Below are 23,143 nucleotides of genomic sequence, written 5' to 3' on the forward strand. Positions count from 1 at the left end.
TCAGCAATTTCTGACTTGTTTGTACCAACCGGAATGTAAACCTGAGACTCTACCTGCTGTAGGCAATTACCGGAGCAGAAGCTGGGTTTGGCATCTGATGTTTGGGGGCGTTATAGTGAAAGCATGAGTGCCTCCATCATACATTTTGAAAACTAGTTTCCATCATGTAGGATCTTAAGACGTTCTCTTGCTTGAATTGAAAAATAGATAAGTTCACCTTAAAGACTCGGTGACGTGCTAGAGGGGACAGAACAGGGGACTGTGGAGTCAAGGGGGTCCAAGCTCAGTTCTCAAAAACAGGTCACCATCTGTTCATCTCAGTTTAAGCAACATGAACTGGCCCATCAGCAGACTCAGTACCATGTGCTGGGGTTGCTGGACAAACAGCACATGGTCCCTTGCAGCCTGGGAGGAATGATGTATAAAGGAGCAAGCGGTTCCTAGAAAGCGTGACGGATGCTGAGCGGGCTGGATAGCTGTGCAAAGTGCTGTGGGAGTCCAGAGCTGGGGACGTAGCTGTGTGGCCCTGGGCAAGTCATGTCCCTTCGTTGGCCTCAGTTCCCTACGTCGGACAGTTGTTTACAGCACGCAACTGCCCAGCCCATAGTTATTGCTTAATAAAGAGCCACTGTCTTGCCCTTTCTTGAATGCTAGTTCTCGAACTTACAGAACACTTTCACCCACATGTATCTAATCCACAGGGCCACCAGAGGTCTTGTCTTTTGCACTTGAACTGAGATGTCCTTGAACCTCTTAATTCCATAGCCTGAGAAAGCCCAAATCATCTCTCAAGGTCTCAGTAACACACATGGACATATTTTGCAAGTCCCCTTTGCCTCTGGTCCCTTTGTACCCATGCAACATCTTATTTGGCCCAAGTGAGGCATGCAGATCTCAGAAGCCCCAGGAAATCAAATCACAGCCAATCATCTTGTGGTATTTTGAGGACCCTGTTGAAGACTAGGAGTCACATGAGAACAGTCTCATTGAGCTCCACCCAAAAATACACCATCTTGTTCACCCCCATCCTCTCCTATTCAATCCCAGCAGCCAGTGAGTTCATTTTTCTCTTCCTCTAAAGGCTAAGCACAGCCGATCGATCCCAAGGCCCTGGGACTGCAGCGTCTACTCCAAACAAGCTTCTTAAAGCATTTCTCCAAGAAGGGCCATTCTCCCTAAGAGGAACGCCCACTGTTAGGTAGAGACAATTTTCTCTCCCTCTTTACAGTTCATTCTATGCGCATTAACGGCCCTCTGAGATTAGCGCAATAATTTCCACTTTATAGATGAAGAAATGAAGGCTCAGAGATGCAGTGCCCTTGCCCAAGGTCACACAGCTAGTGAGGTAGCATGGTGGGCGGGAAGTACACGGATTGAATCTCTAGCCTGTGCTTCACTACTCCCAGCGAAGAGAGTCTGACAGAAGAACTTATGGGGAATGCCAGTCATGAAAGAAGTTACGTTTCTCGCGTAACAAGTGCCTAAACCGTATAGAATGAGCTTTGCAATATGGGGATTAAAGAAAGAAAAGTTTTGTTTTTTATTATCTGTTGTGCACAAACACATCTGTTTAATTTTTGTGTAAAGTGTGAATAGAATATTCATAATAAAATAAACATAGCCAATGTTATATATGGGGGTCTGGGACCAAGATCAGTAGGGAGGGCTGGAATGGGAGACAGCACTAAGGTGAGAAGGCATGATCAGATCTGTTGTTATTTTTTTAAATTGAAGTATAGCTGATTTACAATGCTGTATTCGTTTCCGGTGTACAACAAAGTGATTCAGTTATATATATATATTCCTTTTCATATTCTTTTCCATTAAGGTTTATTATAAGATACTGAATATAGTTCCCTGTGCTACACAGTAGGACCTGGTGGTTTCTATGTATGATACTATGCATCTGCTAGTCCCAAACTCCCAGTCCTTCCCTCCCCGGAACCCCCTCCTCCTTGGCAACCACAAGTCTGTTCTCTATGTCTGTGAGTCTGTTTCGTAGGTAAGTTCATTTGTGGCATATTGTAGATCCCACATATAAGTGATGTCATATGGTATTTGTCTTTCTCTTTCTGACTCACTTTGCTTAATGTGATAATCTCTAGGTCCATCCATGTAGCTGCAAATGGCATTATTGCTTTCTTTTTTATGGCTGAGGAATATTTCATTGTATATGTATGCTACATCTTCTTTATCCGTCCCTCTGTCAGTGGACATTTAGGTTGTTTCCATGTCTTGGCTATTGTGAATACTGCTGCTGTGAACATAGGGGTGCAGGTATCTTTTTGAATTATAGTTTGTCTGAATATATGCCCAGGAGTGGGATTGCTGGATCAGATCTGTTTTTAGAATGATGCCCCTGGAGGGGCCTGTTTGGAAAAAAGTGGAGAGGAAAGAAGGAAGGGTTGAGGACTGTTGTGGGAGGCTAGGAAAGGATGAGTTGTGTCGTCAGTGAAAGGAAGGGAAATTCCAAGGCACTGTCAATGGGTCACAGTGGCCTGTTGAGGATGCTGTGTGTTGAGGATGCAATTTGATTTCTAGACTGTGCACCTCAGTGTGGTGAGCTAAAGAAATGGGGCTGGGTTCTCAAGGAGAGGGGATGTGGCCATGTGAAATGTAAAGAGGTGGATCAGAACTCCAGCATCCTTCTCAATGAGTATTTCCCCAAAGTGCTGTTAGTGGTACCCAACATGGTTTTTGGTGGTACCCTGATGAAAACAACTGTGCGTTGTTTTAAATGGTAAACGTTTATTTATGGCAAGTGATTCAGGTTTTCCCTTTAAATAGCTGTGTTTTCTTTTAGATGCCTTATTTAAAAAAGAAGAAGGAGTTTGATTTACAGAAAAATGTTAATTAAATTATACTCTAGGTGACGAAATCAGGAAGGCAGTGGCTGAGTGACTGGGCTGAGTTTGAAGAGCTGTTCTCCCCTGTTTTAGCGGGGTCTCCACCCCACCTTCCTGACAGCCTCCTCAGAGCCCTGTGTCTTGCGTGTGTGTCTTGCAGACCCGGTGCACGGCCCGCAAAACGTGGAGATCGTGGACATCCGAGCCCGGCAGCTGACGCTCCAGTGGGAGCCCTTCGGCTACGCGGTGACCCGCTGCCACAGCTACAACCTCACGGTGCAGTACCAGTACGTGTTCAACCAGCAGCAGTATGAGGCCGAAGAGCTCATTCAGACCTCCTCCCACTACACCCTGCGGGGCCTGCGCCCCTTCATGACCATCCGGCTGCGGCTGCTGCTGTCCAACCCCGAGGGCCGGATGGAGAGTGAGCAGCTGATGGTGCAGACGGAGGAGGATGGTGAGTGCGGCGGTGCGTATGCTCACTCGGGAACGGGGAATGCCAGACCTGCTCGGGGGGCCATGCCTAGCGCTTAGGAGGTTTTATGTTTCCTGCGTCTTTCATCTCTCTGTTGGTATATCAGCCCCTTTTCTAAGCTCTTCAGTAAAGCACCACACAGGCTGTGCAGTGCACAGCTCCAAGGGGTGCTGTCCCCCTAGACAATGGCAACTCTGTCGCAGACACACGCTCAAGTTTGACCTTTCTACGTCCCCATCTCTCTTCTCACTTTATACCACCTGCTACACCAGCGTTTAACCACACTGATGCCTCCCGAAAGAGAAGCTGTGTATTGATAGTATTGTCGAAGCATGTTGAGTTGGGGAATCAGATGGCTCTGGATTCTGTAAGAATAAGGATCAGAAAATACACTTAAAGAACCTGACACACACATTGAATGCACCCAGAACCGCATATTCACCTGGGTGTCCTACAGGCGTCTTCAAAAGTACCCAGAAACAGGGCTTCCCTGGTGGCGCAGTGGTTGAGAGTCCGCCTGCCGATGCAGGGGACACGGGTTCGTGCCCCGGTCCGGGAAGATCCCACATGCCGCGGATCGGCTGGGCCCGTGAGCCATGGCCGCTGAGCCTGCGCGTCCGGAGCCTGTGCTCCGCAATGGGAGAGGCCACAGCAGTGAGAGGCCCGCGTACCGCAAAAAAAAAAAAAAAGTACCCAGAAACGAACTGTCTCCTCTTCTATACGGACTTCTCTCCCTGTGTTCCTCACGTCAAGGAACTGCATCTACTAAGTCAAGATAAACACCTGAAGTCAGCCTGGGGCCTCCATCTCTCCCTCCCCATCCCCCAGCTCCACACCCACAAGTTTCCGATGAGTTTGCCTTCTGCAGTTTATCTTCCAGCATGCCTCTTAAGACTCCAGGAAGAGAGAGCCACGTGTACTTCCTAGAACACATCTCTTTTTCCCGCTCTTGTCTCCTTGCCCATGCCGCTCTGTTTCTCCTGCTCAGAATGACCTCTCCTCCACGTTTGTGGGACGAATTCTATTTATAATCTTTCAAGTCTTTGCTCATGTGCTACTTCCTCCAGAAGCTTTCCCTGAGTGCCCCAGGCCAACTTGGGTGTTCTTCTCAGACCCCTGCTGTATTTTGCATGTAACTCCGCCACGGTGGTTATGTTATTTATGGTAGGACAGGACTTGCTGGTTCTAGGACTTATCTAAGAAACACTTCTCTGTGACCGTATTTCAGTTTTCCTTCCAGCCAACTGCTTCTGGCCTCGAGGGGTGTCTTTAGTTAGTTTCCTGGCATCAGACTCATGTGGATTGATCTGCAAATGATGATTAAGGAAGGTTTCCCAGGGGAGACTGGGGAGGGAGTGGGGGAAGCAGGACAGTGAAGGGGAGGAAGCCCAGGTACAGCTTCAGGCCGCATCCAGGGGGCTGTGACCTGGGCCTGCAGGAGAACTCTATAGGGCAGGTTATGTATCACTATCGTTCCAGATCATGGCTGCCAGCCAATGGTTGGGTCTGGAATGGGGATGGAGGATTGGGAAGTAAATTCTCAGGAACTTTTGGCTTTCTACACATGCAGACAAAACACCGAAGGGCACAAAAATGGCATAAACTGACTAGAAGGGATCCGGGCAGAACTCTGTCATTGTTACTACATGAGGCAAATCCTCACACTTGACTCAAAGCAGAGCCTCTTCCATGGCGGTCCTGTCTAGTACTCTTACTTCATATAAGCAAGTCGAAGGACCCCTGAGTGATGGTCCCTGGTGGGATCCAGACCCACATCCTCAGCTGCAGAGTCCCACAGGGAGATAGAGGAAGGAGCTCCAGCCTCTCACCTTGTCTCCCGATTCTCACATCACCCCATCCCATCCGAGACCTGGAAGTTTTATCAAACCTGCCTTCATGACAAACCCTTCCTGATCCCCTTTAAATTCATCCTCACAGCCACTCTGTTCGCAGCCCCTGTAGACTGTGCTCCTAGGTAGCAGTAGCAGTGGGGACTCAGCCTCTGTCACCTTGTTCCCCCATCTTCCTGTCTTGTAATGAACCTCGGTCTTCTGTGGGTACAGCTCTCCCCAAGACCAGCTTCTCCAGAAGTTCTGAGTGCCCTGTTTCCTATGAGCCTGTTGCCATCCATCCTCTAACAGAGAGGGTCAGACATCTCGTCTTGGCTTCATTTTGCAGCCCAGGACATGTGGCCCTGGATTTAGCTTCTGATAAAGCTGCCAAAACTTTCCCAAGATCTGGCTCCATTGTTTCAAAAATGTACAGCCCCTTCCTCCAGCGGGTAGAATAATGCCCTCTTTGAGAAGGCAGACTCTGGAGCCAGATACGCCTGGAGCAAGTTGCTTAACCTCTCGGTGCCTCGGTTTCTCATCTATAAAAAGGAGATAGTAATAGTACCTACCTTACAGGTTGTTGTGCTCATTAAAAAGGATGGTGTATATATAGAAATTGGAACCATGCTCATCAGAGTGTAAGTTTTCATTAAATGTAGCTATTACATTTGCACTAAAAAAAAAAAAAAATCTTGACAAAGAATCCTCTAGCACAACCAACCCAGAAAGCACCCACCCATCTCTGCAGAGCTATAGACGTCCACTGTAACTGGTTGTAGATGATGACATCGACTTTCAAGGAGTGGCGATGTGGTCAGTGCCTGGTTGCAGAAGCAGAGTTGGGGCAACTAGGGGGGTTTAGTGACAAGTGTTCATGAGGGACCTGGTTGTTAGACAGGGAGGAGCCACTGTTGAGAACCAGCATGAAGATCCAGGATGCAGAAGATGAACAGGAGGGTTTGGCCCAGGAACAGCTCAGGGCATTTTTTTTGCCAAGATGCTCTGCCCACCTTGGGCTGCTTTTTGAGGGTTACCTACATGTGCAACAGCAAATCCCAAATCCCATCCTTAAGGCATGCCTCAGCCTCTCCCTGTCTTCGTCTTGTCATCAGGAAAAGAAAAAATCACAAGGCCTTTATCAAAACAAATTGAGAGCAGCAAAGCTTTGAAATTAAATTTTAATCAAACACCGTTAATATCACATCCATTCCTGCTCTACCGAGATGTGTGGTCATTATCACAGTAAACACACCAACATTAAGACACCAGGCCTCCATCTTGTAGCCCTCCTGAGGCCCCACCTCAGGAACCACCGGGCTGCAGGAAAGTCTCAGAAGAGCACAGTGCCCTCTGCATGCCGGGATTAGGTTCCATTTCTCCTAAAGAGGGGAGAGGCACCATCTCTGTTTGCTGGGAGCTCATTCACCTCAAGGTCGAGCTGGGGATGGAGCTCAGCTCTAGTCCATTAACGGAAACCCCCTTTGGGGAACCAAGGAGCAGCCTTGAAGATTGAACTGACTGGATTCACGCTGCTTTCATCTGTGCTACAAAATTGTCTTCTGGGGAATATACGGAATTAGGAATTTCATCACCCCGGTGCTTTCGTGAGCGTGTGAAGTAATCCACCACTGGTGAGAGGAGGTCATGGCCACTGAGCCCTGTTGCTTCATCTGGGAGGTCATCGTTAATAGGAGACTAAACAGGTTCTTTATTTTTCCCCTTTTCTTCACAAATGTCTCATACAAAACCGTGACTCATTTATTAGGTGGTTACTTCTCTGCCTTCAACCAGACCACAGCCAAGACTGTGAAATGGAATCTAGACACTCAAAGGCATGTTATATTTTATATAATGACTCATACCCAAGATCTTACTTTGAAATATTTCAAAACCATAGAAAATTTGAAAGAATAGTACAAACGAGATCTGTAAACCCTTCACTAGATTCAGCATTTTTGAACACCTTGCTATCTATGTTTTCATATATATATATGATACCTAGGTATGATATATTTGATATGGAACTATATACAAACATACATAGAATTTTTTTAGCTCTTTGAAAGTAAGTGGCAGAAATCATGATACCTGACCCCTAAATTCTTTAGGATACATGACATGACCCAAGGATAAGGCCATTCTCCTCCATACCCACAGGACCATAGAACACCTAAGAAATTTAGCATTAATTTTAAAATAATCAAATAGATAATCCACATTCATATTTCCAATAATATTAAACCTGATTTTATGTGACAAACCAGAATATGAGACACGTTTGGCAAAAATGCTATATGAGTTGGTGATGTATATTTCTCACTGTATCATGTCAAGAGGTACATAATGTCAGGGAGCCCCCTCTACTGATGTTGCTGCATTGGTCCCTTAGATAAGATGGGGACCATCCAGTCCCTCCACAGTAAATGCAGCACCTTTTCTCTTCGTAAATTAGCTCACCTGTGCAGTGATGCTTTGGGATCCTTGAGGATCCTATTCCCCAAGAACTTTTTTTAAATTTTATTGAAGTATAGTTGATTTACAATGTTGTGTTCATTTCTTCTGTACAGCAAAGTGACTCAGTTTTACATATATATATATATATATATATTCTTTTTCATATTTGTTTCCATTATGGTTTATCACAGGATATTGAATATATCAATAGTTCCCTGTGCTATACAGTAGGACCTTGTTGTTTATCCATCCTATATATAACAGTTTGACTCCACTAATCTCAAACTACCAGTCTTTCTCTCCTCTACCCCCTTTCCCCCTTGGCAACCACAAGTCTGTTCTCTATATCTGTGAGTCTGTTTTTGTTTCATAGATATGTTGATTTGTCTCATATTTTAGATTCCACATATTAGTGATGTCATATGGTATTTGTCTTTCTCTTTCTGACTTACTTTGCTTAGTATGATAATCTCTAGGTCCATCCATGTTGCAGCAGATGGCATTATTTCATGCTTTTTGATAGCTGAGTAATATTGCATTCGTGTGTGTGTGTGTGTGTGTGTGTGTGTGTGTGTGTATCACATCTTCTTTATCCATTTGTCTGTTGATGGACACTTAGGTTGTTTCCATATCTTGACTATTGTAAATAGTGCTGCTATGAACATTGGGGTGCATGTATCTTTTCAGATTAGAGTTTTGTCTGGGTATATGCCCAGGAGTGGGATTGCTGGATCACATGGCAACTCTCTTTTTAGTTTTTTGAGGAACCTCCATACTGTTTTCCATAGTGGCTGCACCAATTTACATTCCCACCAACAGTGTAAGAGGGTTCCCTTTTCTCCACACCCTCTCCAGCATTTGTTATTTGTAAACTTTTTTAATGACGGCCATTCTGACTAGTGAGAGGTGGTACCTCGTGGTAGTTTTGATTTGCATTTCTCCAATAATTAGTGATGTTGAGCATCTTTTCATGTGCCTATTGGCCATCTGTATGTCTTGTTTGGAGAAATGTCTATTTAAGTCTTCTGCCCATTTTTTGATTGGGTTGTTTGCTTTTTTTGTTGTTGAGTTGTATGAGCTGTTTGTATATTTTAAAAATTAAGCCCTTGTTGGTCAAATCATTTGCAAATATTTTCTCCCATTCTGTGGATTGTCTTTTCATTTTGTTTATGTTTCCTTTGCTGTACAAAAGCCTGTAAGCTTGATTAGGTCCCATTTGTTTTTTTGTTTGTTTTTTTAAGAGTTTTTTGATGTGGACTATTTTTAAAGTCTTTATTGAATTTGTTACAACATTCCTTTTGTTGCTTTTCTGGTTTTGGGGGTTTTGGCCACAAGGAATGTGGGATCTTAGCTCCCTGACAAGGGATCAAAACTGCACCCCCTGCATTGGAAGGTGAAGTCTTAACCACTGGACCACCAGGGAAGTCCCAGGCCCCACTTGTTTTTGTTTGTTTGTTTTTGTTTTTATTTCTACTGCCTTGGGAGACTCACCTAAGAAAACATTGGTATGATTTATGTCAGAGAATGTTTTGCCTATGATCTCTTCTAGGAGTTTTATGGTGTCATATCTTATGTTTAAGTCTTTAAGCCATTTTGAGTTAATTTTTGGTGTGAGGGTGTGTTCTAACTTCATTGATTTACGTGCAGCTGGCCAACTTTCCCAGCACTACTTGCTGAAGAGACTTTTTCCCATTTAATATTCTTGCCTCCTTTGTCGAAGATTAATTGACCGTGAGTGCGTGGGTTTATTTCTGGGCTCTCTATTCTGTTCCATTGATCTGTATGTCTGTTTTTGTGCCAGTACCACACTGTTTTGATTACTGCAGCTTTGTAGTATTGTCTGAAGTCTGGGAGGGTTATGCCTCCTGCTTTGTTCTTTTTCCTCAAGATTGCTTTGGCAATTCTGGGTCTCCCCAAGAACTTTTGACCCAATGGTTTTAACACTCCTTGATAATCCTCTCCTGAATCAATTATTACGCTGATATTTACAAAAGGGTGCTCTAAATCTAGCATTCCCTCTACATGTATTAATTTGCATTCTTCTTTATAAAAGAGCTTCTCTCTCCTCATCCCCCCTCCCCATTTTTTTTCCCTGTTGACTCTTGGGTCATTTTTTCTTCCTCAATGTGTTAAAATCCATTACTATCATTATTCTTTTCAATGCTCAAACTGTCTCAAATATGGCTAGTGGGAGTCCCTTCAGAGTGACTCCTAGGTCCTTTGGACATGCTCTCATTAGTCTTTCTTGCTTCTGGTGCAACAGAATATTCCAGACTCTCCTTGTAACGTCTCTGCCCCAGACCTGGAGTTAACCACTTAGCTGAGGATTTCTGGTTGTTTTCAGAAATGCATCTTAGTTGTGCTCAATGGGGTGTTATTGCCTCTAGGCTCTTCAAGAAGGTAGAGCTGGGGAATATAATTTTATCTGTTTTAAATCATGAACTCACACTAATTCAAATCCAACACCTCAGGATTCTTCTGCACTTGCCCTCCATCCATATATATCTATCTCCCTCCTCCCACAGTGAAAACCCCAACATTCACATATTTTTTTCATTTGTTCATGCTGCAATACATACAAAGTAGTCTCAGAATTATAATACCAGTCCTCCTAACAAACAAGAAAACTACTAAATTAGGTTAAAGATTTTCTTTTTAGTTTTTCTCTCCTTGAGTAGTCACGATACCATATCCAAAAGTTCATTCTTTTCTCTGGATGGTTATAATCAATTTGATACCCTATTAGGTTCATTTATTTCAATTTTAAGGTCTGCCTTCCCCCCATCCTTTTTTGTTCAATGTCATTGTTTCTAACATCAAAACAGTTTCTTGGTTCAAAAGTCAAAACTGTATAAAAAGGTACCCTCAGAGAAGAATTGCCAGCATCTCTCTTTCACACTGTTCTTACCTGCACCTGAAAGGTAACCATTTTTATTTATTTCAGATACATCTTTCCTATAGTTCATTTTGCAAAAAAGTAGAAATTATCTTTATTTCTCTTATTTTTATGTAAAAGATAGCATAGTAGGTATACTCTGCATCTTGTGTTTTTGTTCACTTAATATATCCTTGAAATCAGTCCATGTCAGTTTGTACAGATTTGTGTCATTCTTTTTTATAGCTGTGTGGGACTTCATTTTGTGGATATACCATGGTTAATTCAGGTAGGGTCCTGTGGACACTTGGTTGTTCCCATTTTTTGCTATGACAAATAATACTGTATCCAGTATTCTGCATATGTTGTTTGGTATTGTGGAGATGTATTTTCATGAGAAGTTCCTGAAAGTTGGATTACTGGGGTCAATGCATAAATGCATATGAATTTTTGTTAGATGATGACAGATACTCCTCCATAGAGGTCCTTATTATACTACATTTTCATCAGCAACGTAGATTTGTTTAATCTTAACACCAAACATGAAAAAGCAAACTATCATTTTTCTTATTTTGCAATAAGGAATGTAGATTCCCATATAATTTATAATAATTGTATAAAAATCTAATTGATTATTAATCATATAGTATATATTAACATAATATGCTTAATCACATTTAATATATCCTTAATCACATATAATACATATATTATTGCATTTAGTATAAGACATGTACTTTCATCATAGAGAAGAATGATATTTTAGGAGTGAGTGCTTGTATTTTATGTGCGTTTCTAACAAGGTTAATTATCTGGTTTCTCAGGTCACATGAAGCTAGAAGGAGACTGCATGTTGCTAGGGACGTGTACTTGTACAGTAGCAAGATACGGTAACAAGAAGCTTCATGTTGCTAGGGACGTGTACTTGTACAGTAACAAGATGCAGTAACGAGGCTGCATGTTGCTAGGGATGTGTACTTGTACAGTAGCAAGATGCAGCACATAAAATCTGGAAAAGAGGATAGTGAGAAGAAAAGTATAAAAAGCGATAACAACAAGGCAATAAGTGGTGAAATCCATAGTCATTTAGTTAAGGATAAAAAGCTATACACATCTTAGTAAGTGCTGAGCCATCATTTAATTGGGGCTCAGTACATTGTTAATCTTTGCAGAGATGACCTTGAGCTATCATAAAGGGTAAGGAGAAGTACAGTTACAGTTTTTGAATGTCCATTACGAGCTAGGTGTTGAGCTGATATTCTTCATTCATATAGTCAGTTGCCAAATACTGTGAGGTAGATGCTACTGATACTGGGTGGAAGAGAAATCTGAGGCTCAGATAGTTTAAGGAACCTGTCTAAGGCTACTTAAGTAACAAATGTCAGAGCCAGTAAGTAGACCCCAAAATCTTATCTGTGCTTTTCTCCCAACCCTATCTAAGATACAATCCTATTCCTGGCCAGTATCTCCCTAAACACTCTCTCTGTTTTATCCTTTTCTGTAGTACTTATCATTACCTGAAATACTGTGTGTGTGTGTGTGTGTGTGTGTGTGTGTGTGTGTTTATTGTCTGCCTGACACCTAGTAGATGCTCATTAACTATTTGTTAAACGAATGAATAGCTAATATCGAAACCCATGCCTCTTTCATTATATCACGGGGCCCTGCTTATATATGCTAAGAAGGTAAAGACGTGTATAATATATTTTATTTACACTCAAAACCAGCTGATACTGGCTTGATAGAGCTAATCATTAGCCTCTCTTCTAACCTCTGAACCCAGTGATATCACATTCACTGCTTAAGATCAACCACGGTGGAGATATTTACACCATGGAAATCAGGAAACATATTGAGTTTTTATTTTGTTTTGTTTTCCTGGAGAGCTGGCTGTGAAACATTTGCTAATACACCACTGTATAGTTCCATTAAAAAGGTATGTTTGACACCTTAAGATATAAAAATTTATCCAGAAAAAAATTATCTTTCCTCCAGCAAGACTGGAAATTACAAAGTGGATTGAAATTGTTTAAATCTATCTTGTCTCTGTAAGGCAGACTCCTCTGAACCATTTTCAAATTATCTCTACTTTTAAGTTAGTTCTGAGCCTCTATAATGAACAACAACCAACTAACCAACAAATATGGCACCTGGAATGGAAAGGAAAAAAATAAATAAATTAAAAAAACAAAACAAAAAAAAACCTAGACAAGATGATAGGAAGGAAAACTTGTGCTGACCGTGCAGGGCTCTGTGCTTTTACAAAAACTGACTTGTTACTTCTCACAACTACCCTCAAAGTTCACCATTAGTGCCACTTTTCAGATACAAAAATGGAGGGGAAGAAAGAAGAGGAAAGGATAAGACAGGAGAAGAGAGGAGAGAACTTCCCTTGATAACACTCTGTCCTCCTTTATGTTGAAATGAAAATTTTCCTTAAATTACCACCTGAGTGTTAGGCACAAGAAAACATCTGTTTTAATTACAGTGAATTTACATGAACCTACTGACAAGAAGCACAGTTAAAATTAGCAATTTTAGTGTGCTTTTTTTTTTTTAAAGAGAATGAAATTATAAAGTAATTAACCTTTGTTGTAGAACTCTATCAAAGGGATGGAAAGTTCCGTGCTGTTAGATAGAAAAAGAAATGAAATTGTGGGGAGGGAATACATGGATCCACTAAAGAATTATGAAGAAAAAAAAGAAGGGTAAAGCAACTTAGAAGATTAGACAAAACAGGAATCTTTCCTAAAGAAGTCTTTTCACAGTGAGTAAGACGGGGAAGAAAAAGACCTAGTTGAATCAAAATAAAGCACAGTTAGCCCTCTGTATCCGTGGGTTCCATGTCTGTGGGTTCCATATCCGCAGATTGATTTCGAAATCAATGCACGGTTGGTTAAATCCTCCCACGAGGAACCCCCAGTGTGGAAGGTCAACTGCAGTGCGCCGTTTTATATAAAGAATTTAGCTTCAGTGGATTTTGTTATTTTGTTATCCTGGATCCAATTCCTGCGGACACCGAGGGTCGACTATAAGTTGGCTTCGTGGAAAAGGACTTCTTGACTTGTGGAGTGGTAGTGTGATGTGGTAAAAAGAACCTCAGCCTGGGGCCGAGATGTGCTGATTTTTCCACTAGTAGGTGACTTTAGTGTGACTGTCTTTCAGCTTTTCTGAACCCACATGTCCACCAGGTGATGGAAGAAAGGGGTGATTCAGAAAACACTTTGGAGTCAGAGGGATCTGGGCTATATCTAGGCTCTATTCAGTAATTTGTTGTGTAACCTTGATTAAATTACTTGCATTCTGTACATTTTAGTGCCCCCATCTGTAAAATGGGGATGGTCATCCCACCAGTTTCTATATGGTGTCCTACGTGAAAGTCTGTACATAAAGCATTTAATTTCCTCTCTACCGAGAACTGTATTAAGTGGTGTGTGGCCAGACTCGGCAGACTGCTTTTTAACCAAGGGTGTGTGACTTGGAAAAACCAAACCAGTGATCTATGCAAGATTTCTGTTAGTTATGGGCAGGGGACCATCTTAAAATTACCTATAATACCTCTGTAATCCCAATTTCAAACATCTCACTCTGACCGTAGAAATGAATGGGTGTGGCAGTGTTCCAGTAGAATTTTGTTTACAGAACAATTAGCTGGTTGCATTTGGCAGTGGCCATAGCTTGTTGACCCTTGATCCACACTCATTCCTCTAATTATTTCCTCCAGTCCTTTGGCTTTAAAATCTATCCCTATGCTAATGATTTCTCCAGTTGACATCTCCAAGCCAGACCTCTCCCCTGCCCTCCGGAGTCATTTATCCAAATTATCCAGTCGTTTATCCTGTTAGACCTATCCACCTGCGTCGCTAATCAGCCACTGGAGTTAAACACGTCCACAGCTGGCCTGATCATCCTTCAGCCACCACCAGACTCATACTCATTCTCCTCATGCTCTTCTCCACCTCCGTTAATGGCAACTCCATTTTATCAATGGCTCAAGTCAGAAACCTTGATTCCTCACTTTTGTCACATTTAAAGCCCTGGATTGCAAACTCCAGGGAAGCTCCAGGGAGCACACCTATTCTCTGTGATTGGTGCCCCCTTGCTTTGTGCAAAGCATCCCTGTTCACTCCCCACATCCCATCCATAAGCACATTCTCTTGACTCGTCCTTCAATATATAGCAAGACCTTGATCATTTTTTACAGCCTCTACTGCTAGCTCTTTGGTCCAAGCCACTGCAGCCTCCAACCTGTATTATTAGAGTGGCCTCCACAATGGCCTCTCAGCTTTAGCCCTGGCCCCTGCTCTGTTTTCTCAACACAGTGGCCAGAAGGATCTTATTAAACTGCGAGGCAAATCACAACATCACCCCTCTATGCATAACCTTCCAGTGGTTTCTTGTGTTACTGAGATTAAAAGCACAAGTCCTTAGGGTGGCTCACGAGGTCCTATGTGACCACACTGATGTGGAGAACTTGGCCTCTGTGCACTGGTGGCAAATCGAATCTCAAAGTTTTGGGTGAAGTAGAAAAGACCAGCTTTACTGCTTTGGCAGGCAAAGGGGAACACAGCGGGCTCATGCCCTCCAAAATCTGTGTCCCCCGATCCAGGAGGATTTGGTGAGGAGTTTTATAGCAGTAGTTCAAGGGTGGGGTTGCTGATAACATTAGGGTGTGTGCAGGGCCTGCACTCCTTTAATCTGATTTCAGATAGTCTCTTCCTAATGAGCCTTTCTGGTTCCTTTAATTTGGCCTCAGGTGGTCTCTTGATGAGGTTATCAAACTGTGATCTTCTTTGGAATGAAGAATGCTAACATCTTGCATTCGTTGGGGGTTTTAGTTCTGTAAAGAGCTCAAAGATATTGTTCCATGCATCCCTTGAGGCAGAACCAGGACCCTGCCCCAAGGCTGCACTGTTGTTTCTGGGCTGCTCCTCCCTTGTCTCTGTCTCCATCCCCTCCCTTCCCTGATTATTACCTGTTTGAAGCTGCCCTTTCGAACTCAGGGCAGGTCAGGGAGGCTAGACTCTTTTCCCTACAAACAAGGAACAGGAGGCACAGAAAGGCTTCTGTGCCCATGAGCCCCACAGGGTCCTGCCTGTTTTTTTGTTGTTTTGTTTGCGGTACGCGGGCCTCTCACTGTTGTGGCCTCTCCCGTTGCGGAGCACAGGCTCCGGACGCACAGGCTCAGCGGCCATGGCTCACGGGCCCAGCCGCTCCGCGGCATGTGGGATCCTCCCGGACCGGGGCACGAACCCACGTCCCCTGCATCGGCAGGTGGACTCTCAACCACTGCGCCACCAGGGAAGCCCCCTGCCTGGTTTTAATACTACCACTTTTCTGGTTGCCTCTCTGACCTCATCTTCTTCTATGTCTGCCTTACTACATAAATCCAGTCATTGTTCTCCTCAAATGTGCCAGGTGTGTCCCTGCCTCAGGACATTTGCACTTGCCATTCCTTCTGACTAGAATAATAATCTTCCCACAAAAAAACAGGGCTGGTTTCTTCACCTCCTTCATGCCTTCGCTCAAATGTCACCTTTCAGGTGAATCTTCCTCAACCTTTCTATTATAAACTGGACTTTTCTAACACCAGACTCCTTGTCCCTCTTCCCTGCTCTGTGTATCTCCCTAGGATTTATCATTTGACATGCTGCCTATTTCACTCTACATTTAATTATCTCTCTTCTCCCACTTGCACGTATACCAAGGAGACAATGATGGTTTGTTTCTATTTTTGTTTACTGGTACTTCCAACCACTTAGAACAGTGCCAGGTAGATAGTAGACATGTGATAAAGATATTATTGCATGAATGAATCATGAGAATCTCCTCAAAGACAAAATAGATTTTTAAATAATTTACCATAGAAATCAGAAGAAAATTTTAGAAAGCTGTTAAATGTGCTCAGTAAAGCTACGAGAAGATACGGCTTCTATGATTAGCAGTACGACACTATTCAGAGACTATAGATAGATGGAAGGACACCAAAGGAAATAGTAACAATTCTGATTCTGCAGAAGAATCAAATTGGTGATCTCCAGGCTGCACTAGAGCAGTTCTCAGAGAATGTGATGGGACCAGGGGGAGGAGAAAACACACAGAGTGTGAACCACCCCAACAGCTACGAAGGAGGTACTATTTTAATCCTCATTTTAAAGTAAGGAAACTGAGTCACAGAGAGGTTAAGCAACTTGCCTCAGGTTGTACAACAAATAAGTGGTGAGAATGGGACATAAACCCAGGCAGTCTGGCTCAGTCCCTGATGTTAGTACGTTACAGGTCTGCATGATGAAAATGACAGTTTTGATTCAAGGTGGTCATCTCATCATTCTTCTTAAACTACCTTCCCAAAGGAATAGAAAAATGCCTTTCATTCTGCCCTGAGAACTATAAGAGGATGCCATACCCATGCCAGAGGGATTAATGCAGAGCAATGTTGGGGGAGGGGAGCCTACATGGAGAAAAGATGACTGAGCTGTGACTTCACCGAAAGAAACCACCCCCTCCACTGCCACCCAGTCCCTTGGGGCACAAGAAGAAGGAACTTCTAAGCCCAATTGCATAAATACCCTCAAACTCTGCCCAAGGCTAAAGGTGAGGGTGGGCTATGGAGCTGATAGGAGTGGGGGGTTCAGGGGTTCAGGAGATCTTAATGTTGAGGCATCTTTATATGCCAGTCCACAGAGCAGAGGATGAGAGCCCTTGGTCCAAGCCTGCAATGTGGTAAATCAGAAAAGCAGAGGGATTTGAGGAAAGAGTATCTTTGGGAAGAGACACTCCAGTTAAAGGTAGGGGCAGTGCTCCAGGTAACTTAAGGCCGCTCCTTCAAAAACCAAAGTAAGTCCTCTGTTTGAAAAGAAGCTTCCTGTTGTGTGGTCATTTCTTTTCCCTAACCTTCCCCCACCAACCCTCACCTCCAAGCAAGCGGACCCCTTATCTGGCCAAGTAATGACGGGCATATCTAAATTTTCCCTTTCCCTCTGGGTTAAAAATATTTAAAACAGGGGCTCATATAATCACTAGCAGAACGTATCTCAGCCCACCAAACTAGACTGGCCTGTTCCAGCTCTTGTAAGGTTGCATAAAGAAAGGTTACTGGACAGATGGAAAAATACTTTCATTCTTATTAAAGAGGAACAGTCATTTAATGCAAAGCAAATGTCCCTTAAGAATTACAGCAAGAAACAAGTTTTAAAAACACAATAAAATCCACATTCTTAACAGAATGTATAAATAAATGCTGGGTTAGAACATGTTCATGGAATGGAAATTAGTGATGTAAAGAAAGAGGTTAGTCCTCCCAGACTGGGCTTTGTAAAAGAGTTTAGCACTGTTTATTATATTTATTATTTTTATTTAATAATAAACTCCATAGTGCTTAGGGATGTGTGTTTAAGGAAGAAAAACTATAATGAAAACCAAGGTCATGATTATTAGGAAGTTAAGAGAGCCCTTACCTTTTGCAGGTATGAAGTTGTTGATAAATTAATGTGATGTGTATTTGTTTTATATGCTTGTATACTGGTTCTTTCACAGTTTTATATGTTTGTATACTGGTTCTTTTCACAGTAAAAAAGATAAAATGTGGATATTAAATATCCTTTTAGACCAGTAAATTTAACGTTTATGGGCTATGAAAAAATTCCTAGCAAAATATAAATGTAAAAACTTGACTAAAGGGGGAAAATTTATATAATTATCAAATAGAGAATAGAATCAGTAGTTTAAACTTTTCCAACAAAAACACACCAGTCCTAGATGGTCTTACAGGTGCAATCAGACAAATACTCAAGGCACTGGCAATCCCAGTCTTGCATCCATACTTTTAGAGAGAAGAAGAAGGAACACTCCTCTCCTCATTTTAGGATACCAGTTTATCCTTAATGTCAAAACCAGACAAGCTTATTATGAGTAAAAGGACAATTAGATGCAAATCCCCCAAACAAAATATTAACAAACAATCCAGCACTGTATACAACTAGGAAAAAAAATGGTTTATTTTAGGAAATTAATATTTGTTCAACATTAACAAATAACTGCAATTCACTACTTTAGCGAAGTAAGAGAGGGCAAAAACATATCATTACTACAGGAGGTACAGAAAAAGCTTCAGTTAAAGCTCAGCATGACTTAAAAAGAAAATATCCTTGTATACCAGGAATAAAAAAGACCTTCTTACCCTGATAAAGGGTAACTATAAGAAACTTACAGACACCACACCCAAGGATGAAATAATAAAATCATTTCCTTTAAAGTTGGAAAGCACACAGATGCTTATCATTATCTCCACTAAATATTGTATTGGTGGCTTTGGTAGAAGACAAGAAAATTAAATAAATAGTTAAAGGATTGGAAAAGAACAAAATTATCATTAACTGCATATGCTATGGTTATTTATTAGATAACCCAAAGAAATTTACACACAATTCATTAGAATTAATAAGAGAATATAGCATGTTTGCGAAGAGCTCAACATTAAAAAATCAATTGCATTTCCATGCACCTAAAAGGTATGTGTTTTTTTTAAGATACTATTTATGATACCAATAAAAATATATGGCTTTTAGGAATAAACCTAACAAAAAGATTTCAAGATATATAGTATACGTAAATGTATAAAGCACTGAAGGACATTAAAGAAGACCTAAGTAAGAGATACACCATGTTTATGGATAGGAAAACCCGATTTATAAAGCCATAATATATAAAGACATTTATGGTCTCCCAATTGATCTATCTTTCATGCGACTTCAAAAGAAAAATGAGACTTTTGTTTTGAAAATTTACAAGCTAGTCCTAAAATGTATATGCAAGGAGAAAAGACAGGAATAGTAAGACAGCCCTGAACACAAAATGCATATTTGCAGGCTTTGCTCTACCAGCTACAAAACTTACAAATCTTTGTTAATTTAGAAGACACGGTATTTCTAATTCAAAAAGATACGTGCGCCCCAATGTTCATAGCAGGATTATTTACAATTGCCAAGGTATGGAAGTAACCTAAGTGTCCACCAACAGATGAGTGCATAAAGAAGATGTGGTACATACACACAATGGAATACTATTCAGCCATAAAAAAGAATGAAATAATGCCATTTGCAGCAGCATGGATGGACTTGGAGGGCATTATGCTAAGTGAAAGACAGACAAAGACAAATACTGTATGATATCACTTATACAGGGAATCTGAAATATACAACAAACTAGTGAGTGAAACAAAAAAGAAGCAGGCTCACAGATATAGAGAACAAATTAGTGGTTACCAGTGGGGAGAGGGAACGGGGAGGGGTAATATCAGGGTAAGGGGAGAAAGGGGTTATTATGGGATTATATGAAATCATGTGTGTTAAACTTTTGAAAATTGTGAAGCACTATAGAATTTAAAGAATCATTCAATTAATTAAAAAGGCATGATATTGACACAGGACTAGTCTAATACTACAATTGAAAAAAATAGAGAGAACGTAGAAATAGACCCATACATACATGGGAATGTGATGGAAGGCAGAGGGAGCATATGGCAGATCAGTTAAGTAAATAAAAATTTGTTTTCATTAAGTAGTGCTGGGATAGAGAGGAAGAATTGAAATTAGATCCCTACCTCACGCTTTATGTGAAAACACAATTACAGATGGGTTGAAGACATTTTATAAAAGGTATGACTTTAAAACTGAAGAAAGTTTAAGGGAATATTCTTATGACTTCAGGGTAGAGAAAGTATTTCTTAAATAAGAATATTTTATTTGGATTTATTATTTTTGTTTGCATTCATCTTGATCCTGCGATAAGGATTCAAATGCAAGTAGTTTATTTAGGAGATGGTCCAGGACACACTGGTAAGTAGAGAGAAGTGAATCAGGGAAGGGAAGGAAGCCAATAAAATGTGCATTATCAAAAATTACCATGGGAATCACTGGGTTTTAGAGCAGTGCCACTCCACCTGTAATCCAGAGACCAGCACTGACTCACGGACTCTTTCAGGTCCTTGACAAGATAATTACAGAAAAAGAGATTAAGTATTTTAAAGGAGGAGCTTGCATTTTCTGTGTTTTTATATTCCACTTTTACTTTTAGATTTTACTTTCCTATTCTTTTAAAAAATTTTATGATAGTATCGGTCCACAGTGGGTTGAAAATAATATTAAGAAAATTAATAATAATGATAACAGTAACAAGGGTTTCGGTATTTGAGGTAGTTTGAGAAATATTACTAGAACATATCTCAGAGTTAACCCAACCAATGGTGAAGAGACCAGAATATTCATACATTAACTTCCTTTCGTTGCTTGAAGAATGTTTTGGGGACATTAACTCTGGCACTCTTTGCTTACCCTGTGTGGAGACCAAGTTTGCTTCCACAGCCTTCAGGTAGAGTAGCAAGTGTTTTGCAGTGAGCCTCAGTATATGGGCAGTAAGCACCAACAGCATCTCCTATTTTTTTTCCAGCTTTGTTGAGGTATATTTGGTAAATAAAATTGTATATATTTAAGATCTACAACATGATGATTTGATATAGGTATACATTGTGAAATGATTACCACCATCAAGTCACACAAAAAAAAGAAAAAAAACTGATAAATTTGACCACAACAAAATTAAGACCTGATCTTTATCCAAAGGTAACATAAAGGGATAGGGAAGACAAAAACCAAGAGAAGATTTTTATAACACACATAGCCAATAAAAGGATCCATAGCAAGGATATGCAAAGAACCTCTACAAGTCAATAAGAAGAAGACAGTAATGTCCAAAAAACACTAAAAGATGCTCATCCTCTTTAGAAAACAGACAAAAACAACTAAAATCTCAATGATCTATCATTTCACACTTACCAGATGGTCTAGAATATAAAAACCTTACAATACCAAGTGTTTGTAAGGATGTAGAGACGTAGGAGCTTTCAGAACGTTGTTGGAGGGAGTGTACGTTGCTGCCACCACTTTGGAAAATCATCTGGCATTACTCAGGAGAACTGAAGACAGATATTGCCCTTAGTCTACCTGTCCTATTTCTAGGTATACAATAGTGAAATATATTTTATATATTTATATATATATATTATATATATATATATATATATAATATATATATATGATATATATGTGATATATATATATATATATCTCATATATATTTTCAACCAAATGTACAAAAACATTCATAGGAGCAATGCTGTAAGATAGCCCCATCGGGAAATAGTCTTAATGTCTGCCTATAGTAATAAATAAGAAATATAGAAAATAAATAAGACTCTATTCATAAAATTTAGATGAATGGAATACAACTACGTGCATTAGTGGGGATGAATCTCAAAACAGCATTGAGTGACAAATGCAAATCATGCAATACAAACACTCAGTTTTATGTATATAAAGGGAACCAGGAAAAACTAAATGATATTTTGTCTTAAGATAGATGTATATACTTATAACTCCAAATAAAGAGAATGATTAACATAAAATTCAGGATAATATGCATTTTTTTTGTTCATGGGGTGGAGAGTAGGAGTCAAGAGTGTAAGGCACAAAGGATGCTCCAATGATACATTTTAGATTTTATTTCTTAGATTGGATAGTGGGTACATGCATGTTCATTTCATAATTATTATTTAAATATACATTTGTTACACATAATTTTGTCGTATGTTTCGTAAGAGAAACTCCTTAATGTAATGCAAAAATAGTATGAACAAAAGTAATAAAATCCTCGGAATACAGTTTGTAAGAAATGAAAAAAACATTTTTAACTGGGAGACCTAAAAAGAAAACATTAAGAAATAAGAATTAATACAATATTACTGCCAGGAGGACTTGTTATAAAAAAGGTGTCATTTGTCCTCCAGAGAAGTGAAGAATGCAAGGGAAATAAAGATTCTGATGGAACATTTTGGAAATTTTGTAAAATTATTCCAGTATTCTTCTGGAAGAATACATGGGTATTGATAGTCCAGAAAACTTTGCAAAAGAATGATGATATTTGGAAAGGACCTGTTCTACTGAATATTAAAACATGCTATATCAACACAACAGAGAGATACTGTCAGAATAGAAGCTATGACTCAATGAAATACAGCAGAAAGCCAACAACATATGCTAGAATATAAAATAATTTAATGTGATAATAAAATGGCATTTTAAATCACTGGGGAAAGTTTTGACTGGTCAATTTATTGTCCTAAGAATATTGTAAAGAACTCTAGTGAGATTTCCATTTTGTACAGTACATAAAATTGATCCCAGATGGATTAAAGTGTTAGGTTTCAAAAGAAAAAGTTGAAGGCAGAAAATACAGATGACTATTCATCTGACGTTGGGTAAAAAAGAGAATTTGCTCTGAGCTAGTACGAAAGGAGGAGCCCAGGTGGTGGTCCCATCCCAGCCTGCATCTGATACAGCCTTCTTAGTGAGCAGCGCCAGCACCTCTCTGTTCAGCTCACCTTTCACCTCTTAAAGCTTCTTCAGGTTCCTGACGGAGCTCCTCCTCCAGGACACTTTGGGTAGATGGTTTCACTCTCTCTTCTCAGGAAAGTAGAGCCATTCAAGGACACCTCAACCCCCCTCTCCAGAGCACTTGCACATTTTCTTCCTCTTATCTCACAGAGGGAAGGATGCTCTCTTTCCCTGCCCTGGCATTTTCAGGACCCTACTAATGTCAGTTGTTT

At 40.8% G+C, this 23,143-nt stretch overlaps 1 protein-coding gene across 1 annotated transcript in view; it reads left to right on the top strand.

Annotated features, from left to right (window-relative positions):
* The window catches only part of PTPRT (protein tyrosine phosphatase receptor type T), a 754,628-nt gene that overhangs the window by 359,370 nt on the left and 372,115 nt on the right, over positions 1 to 23,143 (top strand). The window contains exon 7 of the mRNA XM_024746810.1: positions 3,007 to 3,303. Within this exon, the coding sequence (XP_024602578.1) occupies positions 3,007 to 3,303 (297 nt within the window). The remainder of the gene's footprint in view (positions 1 to 3,006; positions 3,304 to 23,143) is intronic.

This window comes from Neophocaena asiaeorientalis, unplaced genomic scaffold (genome assembly GCF_003031525.2).
Source record: "Neophocaena asiaeorientalis asiaeorientalis breed wild unplaced genomic scaffold, Neophocaena_asiaeorientalis_V1.1 scaffold132, whole genome shotgun sequence".
Lineage (NCBI taxonomy): Eukaryota > Metazoa > Chordata > Mammalia > Artiodactyla > Phocoenidae > Neophocaena > Neophocaena asiaeorientalis.